At 39.3% G+C, this 8066-nt stretch overlaps 1 protein-coding gene across 3 annotated transcripts; it reads left to right on the top strand.

Moving 5' to 3' along the window:
* Positions 1-5: 5 nt before the first annotated feature.
* On the top strand, positions 6-7647 carry RWDD4 (RWD domain containing 4). 3 transcript variants are annotated; one of them, XM_071432170.1, is made up of 8 exons: positions 6-183; positions 424-504; positions 2887-2996; positions 3106-3250; positions 4021-4135; positions 5259-5308; positions 5480-5482; positions 6621-7647. In XM_071432170.1, the coding sequence occupies exons 1-8, from the start codon at positions 160-162 to the stop codon at positions 6651-6653; spliced, it is 561 nt and encodes a 186-aa protein (XP_071288271.1). In that variant the 5' UTR covers positions 6-159; the 3' UTR covers positions 6654-7647. The 3 variants fall into 3 exon arrangements, with proteins under 3 accessions (XP_071288271.1, XP_071288270.1, XP_071288269.1); XM_071432169.1 differs by lacking the exon at positions 5480-5482; XM_071432168.1 differs by lacking the exon at positions 6621-7647 and having other exon boundaries at positions 5480-6593.
* Positions 7648-8066: the final 419 nt, after the last annotated feature.

Raw genomic sequence — 8066 nt, 5'->3', positions numbered from 1 at the left:
AATGGCAGGGCAGGGGGCGGTGCCCACGGGTGCCCCGCGCTGCCCTCGGGGAAGGCGCGTCCGTGCGAGTCCGGCGGGGCCGCGCCAGGCAGGCCCGCCCAGCCCCGGCGGCAGCGGGGCCGGGCCGGGCCACAGGGAGCGCGGCCGGGAGCTCCGGCCATGGCGGCCAACGAGGACCAGGAGGTGAGTTCCGGGCCCCGCTGCCTGAGGGAGAGCGGAACTGGGGCTGGGAGGGCGGGATAGCGCCGTGCAGGGAGAGGGGGCGGCCGCCCGTGGCGGGGGCGGGAGGGGAGCGGCGGCCCCTGGAGCGGGTGAGGGGCGGAGGAGGGAGCTGGGCGGCAGCGGCGGGGCCGGGCACGGCGGGGCGCGGGGAGGTCGTGCCGGGGCTGCGGTCGGTAACCCCTGCTCTGGCCCTGGCTGCAGATGGAGCTGGAAGCGCTGCGCTCCATCTACGAGGGAGACGTGTGCTTCAGGGAGCTCAGCCCCGTGTCCTTCCAGTACAGGGTAAGGCCAAGGTGCACCCTGAAGTTACTTTTCTGCCTCGCAGTTGCCATACTTGGGGATTCTAAGCCAAAGAGGTATCTGATATGCAGTAAAGGATAGATCCCCAGGGCGTTTTTTTCAGGCTGTTTGGTAGATCAGTACTTCAAAGCACAGAGTGTCGTGTATATGAACCTGCCCCCAGCATGGTTTGTTTGTTACAGAACCACGGAACGGGTGGGGGTGGAAGGGACCATAGTGAGTCAGCTGGTCCAACCTCCCTGCTCAAGCAGGATCATCCTAGAGCACGTGGCATTGTGTCCAGTCGGTTCCTGAAAATCTGCGGTGAGGGAGACCCCACAGCCGTGTTGGACAATCTCTTCCATGCTCAGTCACTGCACAGTAAAGCAATCCTTCCTTACACTCAGGTGAAACTTCCTGTCAGTTTCTGCCCGTTGCCTCTTGCCCTATTGCTTGGCACCACAAGCCAGTTATCCCTGAGCCAGGCATCCCACTTGCATGTCTGTGCCCTGCCTAGCCAGAACTGTCAAGTCCTCTGAAGGAGCCAGCCTGCTGTGAAATATTTACCCTAACAGGTTAGAAATGGAGAGATTTATAGAGATGTTTCTATGTAAAATTTGGAGCCTTTGTTAACTGCTTAGTTACGAGATTCCTGTCTCTTGTCCAAAGACTGTTGATCGTGTCTTGTTTACCTGCTAAAGAGAAAATCCAAAAAATGCTTTGGATGTGTGCAGTGACAGTCTGGTCAGAAGAGACATACAGGGAGTTCTGAGTTCAAGGTACACAACTAGGTTCTGGCATGAAGTTCTCACCAGCTTTCTCAGATTTAAAAACCTTAAAGTTCTTCTGGGCACAGACTGAGCCAGATCTTTTGATCTGCCAGAAAACTTTACTGAGGCACCCATGGGACAGAAGGGAGACTTCTAGAAATGCAATAAGCCTGTTTCAGGGAGAAACCATCTAAAATCACCTTTCTGTGGCTTCTCAAATAACTTAAGAACAATGTCACTAATTGTAATGAGAAACAGCTCGATTAATTAATAGCACTTGGAATCCCAGCCAAGAGCTGCATTTCTTCATTGATTGGATCATTCTTAATAAATTTAATAAATTTAATTTCTTTGAAAGTGGAAATATGACATGCCTACAAGCTTAAAGTGTATCATTTTACTTTTCACTAGCTTTGGTCGTTGCTGATTTTTATTAGACAAAAAATAATTGTCAAAAGTTAGGATAACTCAAACGCAATAAAACTGTGTCATACAAAGGCAATAATACATCTTTCCCATTAAGAGAAAATTGTATTGTGAGAAGTCATCATGCAAGTAAGTGCATGAGAAGATAGAAAGAATTTGTATGGCTTTGTAGGATTTGCTCTGCACACAGACAGTGCTTTCCTGAGAGATCCCTGTGAACCTTGCAGCCACTTCTGCTCTTGGTAGCAGTGGGAAATGAACTGTAAATGCTGACTTGAAAAATGTTGCAGATTCTTGATTTGAAGTCTTATTTATTTCACCATTAAACAGGTGGTTTTGAATGTCAGTCCAGTCTGCTGAAACAGATATTGTAAATAAGAAAGCAGCAATTTTTTGTTTACTTTTTAAATTTTGAAGTACCATAGCCTTACCTTGATTAGGCCTTCTCTTGTGGACACACTTTATTCTACATAATTAGATAAAGGCTGATTTTTATAATGATGCAAATAAGGGAAAATTTGGGGTGGTTTTAGAAACCTTACTGTGCTAGTCTACCAAATCCTTGTGTGAAACAGTTATTTCTGATTGTATGTCGGTATTATGCTGTAATTTTTTTTAAATCCAGACTCATTCTACTGACTTCTTAAATCTTTTACTACTTATTCTTTCATACAGGGAAATAAAACACCTATAGCCGTGAGACATAAATATTGATATTCTTACCTGTTATTTTTGCTATCTTAGCTTACTAGTTTATTATCATCCTTATTTCAGCCCTGTCTTGTGGCTTGTTTTCATATTGCTCTGTGATTAGATGTGTGGGGGGGAGAAAGGGCTTCACATTTTCTCTTCTTATATGTGATAGTATAATATTTGGCTGAAGATATTACAAAGTAGCTTTTAAACAAAGGAATTTAAAAACCCTAACCATAAAAAGAGATTTGACAGTTTCTGCTGCTTCTTCTAGAATGAAAAAACTGCAGGGTAAATGTTAATATTGATGTCCAAAACTTAATGCTCTTTCTAGATAATAGCTTTATTTTCTGACTGATAATTATCAAAATAGTCATCTCAAGGCATTTTGATGGTCTAAAAGCAGTAATAGGCTTCCTTATTGGTTTTGTAATCTTCAGAAGATAACTGGAAACTGTTGATTTATAAAGTTTTTGGTTTTTTTTTTCCTCTTCAGATAGGTGAAAGTGGAGATCCCAAAGCCTTTCTAATAGAAGTTTCTTGGCCAGAAACATATCCACAAACAGCACCAGTCATATCGATGGATGCTTTCTTCAACAACACAATGTAAGTATTTGTGACAGCTTCACTCCCTGGCCTTGTGGTGGGGACTCTTTGTTTGAAAAGCTTTTTATTATCTGTCTAGTTTACAGTTGAGTTTAATGATTTCTTTTAGATCTTCAGCCATTAAGCAAAGCATATTGGATAAGTTAATGGTAGAAGTTGAAGCAAATCTCGGAACTGCAATGACATACACACTTTTTGAATATGCCAAAGACAACAAGGAGGTGTTCATGGAAAATCAACCTGTTAACACTGTGGTATGTGGATAAATTCTGATTTTAATTTTGTGCTTTTAAAATTGAAAAAAAATTGATTATTATAGCCTGAATACTTCAGAGTTCTCTCTAAGCTGTAAATCAGTTAATTGGTTATACATGTTAGTGGCTGAAAGTGACACACAAAGTATGGTGCCACAATGCTCTGTGGTGATCAATGTTCCATTTGATAGTTATTTTGCTGTTACACCAAAATGTTTGCAGCCTGCTGTTATGTCCCACAGGATAGCATTAAAATAGAGACTTTGAGCAGAAGCAAAACTAAAGAAGCTGAAACAGAGATGTGTCTGCTGAGGATTGGAGGGGTGGCAATTTACTGCAGCCTTCCTGGGATTGTATAAGTGCACCTCCAGGGTCTTAAAGTAGTCAGGCTGGGTCAGTTTGTGGCTTTTGGGTTGTGTAAGCACATTGTTTGCCATGATGGTGCAGCAGATCTGCTTTGAGGAAGAAGGAATGATTTCTATGTTTGAGAAGTCTGAATCCATTCAGACTAAATCACACTCCATGACTAAATTTTAAAAGTGAAAAAGGTGCCCTTTGCAACTGGAAGAGAATAATTCCAGTCCCTAACACATGTTTTTTTAAAAGTACAGCCCTGATTATATGTGGATTAAAAGCTGCAGGCTGCTGGCAGCATTGCTTCTTTCTGACAGTCAAGGTATTTCAGTATGTCAGGTTTAATAATCACATCATACAGGGGTATCCATGGAACTAATGTGCAAAATGTTTACAACTACTTTTATCCTTCTCAGACTTCAGTAAGCAATAGTATTTCAATTGGAACTCCTGAAGTGCCACCAAGTAAGAAAAAAGAGAAAAAGGAGCAGTTATCCAAAACCCAGAAACGAAAACTAGCCGATAAAACAGGTTTGTTCACTATACTAATCTTTGCTTTCATCAGTATGAAAATCCAAATTTTATAGCAGGGACACCTGGCTAGAGAAAGTATAACTAGTAATTTGTTTGTAAGAGGAGCTACTTTGAGTCTATGGTCTCCATTTTATTTGTTTTAGATGAATTGTTCTTGCCTGAGATGTTAGTTCTGGTCACAGCAACTTTCTATAGAGTCATAATTTAATGACATCTTTGGTTTGGTTTGTTTTGTTTTATTTCAGTTGGTGATGAAAAAGAAATTTTCAAAAAACACTTGTAGAAGGAGAGGATTTGGGACCTCAAAAAATTCACTTTCAGCAAAAAATGCAGTTTGTTGATGGGCCCTCATAAATAATTCACATTATTAAAAATGTAATTTCTAAACAAAAGTATTTTATTTGGAACCTAGAGTAAAGCATCTGAATATCCTGTTGTAGCAATAAGTTGTACCCTGTCATGGCAATTTCTGCATGTAATCTACCTAACCTAATGTATAAATGGCAAGCTTAATGTTAACTGTGTAAAGGAAAAGCTGCATAAAATGCAGTTCTTTGGCAGAATTCATCATTGCTGGTCAGCCCAGCTCATATTGGAGCTACTTTCTAAACTAAATTTCAGGTGGACTGAGGTGTTTTTATTTAAAATGAATTACTTTGAATCACATAATCAGAGAATCACACCAAGGTTGGAAGAGACCTTCAAGTTCATCTATCCAACCATCAGCCCATCACCACCATAATCACCCCTAAACCTGTCCCCAAGTGCCACATCCAGGCACCTCTGGAGCACTTCCACAGACAGTGGCTCCACCACTCCCCATGGCCACTTATTCCAGTACTTAACTACTCTTTTAGTGAAAAATGGTTTTTTGAAATCTAATCTGAACCTCCCTTGGCACAGCTTAAGGCCATTTCATTTCCTCCTTTCACTTTTTTGGTTGTTGTTGAGGTTGCTGAAGAACACACTGTGTTTAAGACATTAAAATCTGTTTCTGTCCTCGTGGCTTCAGAGTGCAGAAATTGAGGGGTTTAGATATTTAGAATTTTGTGGGTTGATTTTGAAGAAAGATAAATATTCCCTTTAGCTTGTGTGCTGAAATTAAAACCTTTTTCTGCAGACAACAAAGGAGAGCTTCCACGAGGATGGAACTGGGTTGATGTAATTAAGGTAAAGTGAGTGTATTATATACAGTATTGTGAACATGCTGTGTATGTAAATTGAAAATTATTTGTACTTATATCTGAAAAAAAACTGATCTGATATATTTTTTTCTTGCTTTTCTTCCTAACTATGTTTGGATTTGACTATGATGTCTGATTAATTTCTAAATGTGTCCAGCATGTAAGTATTTTCAAGTTCTCTTTTTTTACTGTTAAAAAGATTTGTAAGAAAGAGTAAGAACTGCTTCTTATTTTGGATTCTAATTTACAAATTTCTCAAAAGCTTTAAAATGCTAGTTGTTCTGAGTATTAGTCTGAAGGACTTCACTCTTTGAACTTCATTGGTTTCTTTTTTTATTTACTGAGCAATTAAATCTTAATTTTATGATGAGAGGGCTTTGCTAACGAAATGTGCTGCAAATATTCTGTCTTCATATGACAAGAAGATTTAAAATAAAGTTAGTAGTGCTGCCATGTTCTGGAGGACAGTGGATAAGTAAGAAATTAAAGGGAGCTGTCCCAAGTGGGAGCACCTTGCTGTCTCCTACAAGCCTCATTCTCTGCTGCAGCTGCTCCAGTGAATAATTCTTTAATTCTTTTCTACTTGCTCCCTCAGTATTGATTTCTTCCACACTCTTGTCTTTGCTGATTCAGTGAAAATCACTGCTTTACAATTCTGAAAGCAAACTATTTTATTTTACACAATTGAGGTAATTTTTGCTACAAGACCTAACACCAGTTCCAGTTGTTAAGTAAGAGCAAGTAAATGATGAAGATTGTTTTGGGCAGAGTCGTTCTGAGTTAAAAGTGGCTATTTATAGTGGATGTCTTGGTTTTCAGATAGATTTCATGATAGGCATGCTACTTTTGATAATTATAAGCCTGGCTTTAAAAGGTGAGAAATACTAAGTTAATGTTAATGTCTATTTTTATACTGTCTAAATTTCTATATGGGAATTCTCTCAGAGATGTGTGAAGATAAAGTTCCATTACTTCATCTTTTTTTTTCGTTTTGGAGAGCTGGTGATAAAGCCTTCAAATTAAATAGAAACAGTGCCCTGAGGTTTTTCTGGGGTTTGTTGTTTGTTTGGTTTTTTTTAAATTCAACTTTCATGATCAGGAAATAAGCTCATTTAGTGTTTAAGCTTAAGAATTAACTTCTGATGCTTTTCAGTCTTTTGATACAGTAGCACAATCAGTCTGTATTGTTAATTAAGTAAATGCATGTTCAGTGTGAGATGGAAATAATGTTCTTGTTCCCTAATAAATGGAATGACAGTCTAAAATTTGAATACTTTCTTTTTGTGTCTCTTTTATAGTTAAGCAAAACTGGTTCTAAAGATGATGAATAAAGGACTTTGGTACAAGGAAACTCCACCTTTTAATACAGTGCAATTCTGGGTCACCATCTCTCTCTTAATAACTCTCATATTTGTTGAAGTAAACATTTTATAAAGCTCAATTTCCTAACTTGTAAATCTAGTCACACAAGCTTATCTAGAGACCATGTGGTCGTCTTCAGAAAAATCAACCAACAAACTTGCCTTAAATGAAGGTTAGAATGTGACAAAGGATATAGAGAGCCAGTGTGGTGAATAGTGCTGAAGTGTTTATTAATTTATATTTAGTCTGTAGTAAAATCCTGTTATAGTGAACCCAATGATACTGTAAACATTTCCTGATGTTCTTATTCCAATTGAAGAAAAAAAGCACTATAACAGTGATTGGTGGCTTGATGGCTTAATTCATCAAAATAAATTGTTCCATGGAAATAAGACCTTTGTCATTTGTTTATCTAGTATGAATTAGAAAGAGGATGTACAAATTGTTGCATTGCAGAACAGGCTAGAGCTTGTGGTCTCATTTTCACTAGTAACTGGCTGAAATAGTAAATACTAGTGAAAGCAAGGCCAAATATTCTAGTCTGCTCAAAAATGAATGGTTCAGCAGGAGTGCAGCTTCTTTATTCTGCACAGTATCCATCTGTTGGTCTTTCTCCAGTGTGCATGTTTACAGACAGTGGGATGTCTGAGGAGGGGCAAAAGTGCTTTCTTGCAGTGTCTCAATGAGTGTTGGGATTTTGTAGCTGCTTCATTGGAGAAATAGGCATTCTTTGGAGGGATTTCCTAACTAACTGGTGGGACAGGGGAAATCAGTAATCCATCAAACAGTTTGGGAGAACTTCTTTGTGAGAGCCCTTTTCTTTTTTTTCCTAATCTGCTCTCTTGTATAAGAAGGAGAAGTCATCTTTACTGTATGAACTGTCATTGAATACAAGATGCCTTAATGTCTTTTATTATTTTTGTTTGTTTTGAGATGAACTTTAATAAATGCCTATTTATCTGCTGTGGTATTTGTTTATTGTTTTAAATTCTGTATTGCCTACTGCACTTTTCAATTTGCAAATTTAAAATTGAAAGGACTCTGTTACAAAGAAAGGATTCTTTTCAAAAAATTGCTGGGAGAATTCTCTCTCCCCTCTTGTGGTATATGTTTACATGATCTTCAGGATGGCTGTGTTTGTTGTTGATAGGAGGATCAGTCACTTTACCAGGAGCACAGGACAGTATCCATTGCATTCAGTACACACAGAGCAAGTCCAGTGTCCCTTTGGAAGAATGTGCTCCACTGTGTACAGCATCCATCATTTCAAAAAGGCTGGTTTCTTTTTGAGCTCTACTCTCATGTAGTAAAATGCTGTAAAGTAGAAAAGGGAGGACTTTTTCTGAATGATGCAGCCTTGCCTGTGACATGAACTGGGGGTT

Source organism: Agelaius tricolor, unplaced genomic scaffold (assembly GCF_023055355.1).
Source record: "Agelaius tricolor isolate 1412-34295 unplaced genomic scaffold, bAgeTri1.0.p SCAF_8, whole genome shotgun sequence".
Classification (NCBI taxonomy): domain Eukaryota; kingdom Metazoa; phylum Chordata; class Aves; order Passeriformes; family Icteridae; genus Agelaius; species Agelaius tricolor.
Note: the sequence above shows the minus strand (reverse complement) of the source record. Positions and strands in the feature narration are given on the sequence as shown.

Bases quoted from the DNA above. Each gene is read 5' to 3' on its own strand.
- RWDD4 (XM_071432168.1), top strand. From the start codon at position 160: ATGGCGGCCAACGAGGACCAGGAG. The intron at 3,251-4,020 runs GTATGTGGATAA...TATCCTTCTCAG, and splicing joins ATCAACCTGTTAACACTGTG to ACTTCAGTAAGCAATAGTAT. The intron at 5,309-5,479 runs GTAAAGTGAGTG...AAATGTGTCCAG, and splicing joins ACTGGGTTGATGTAATTAAG to CATGTAAGTATTTTCAAGTT.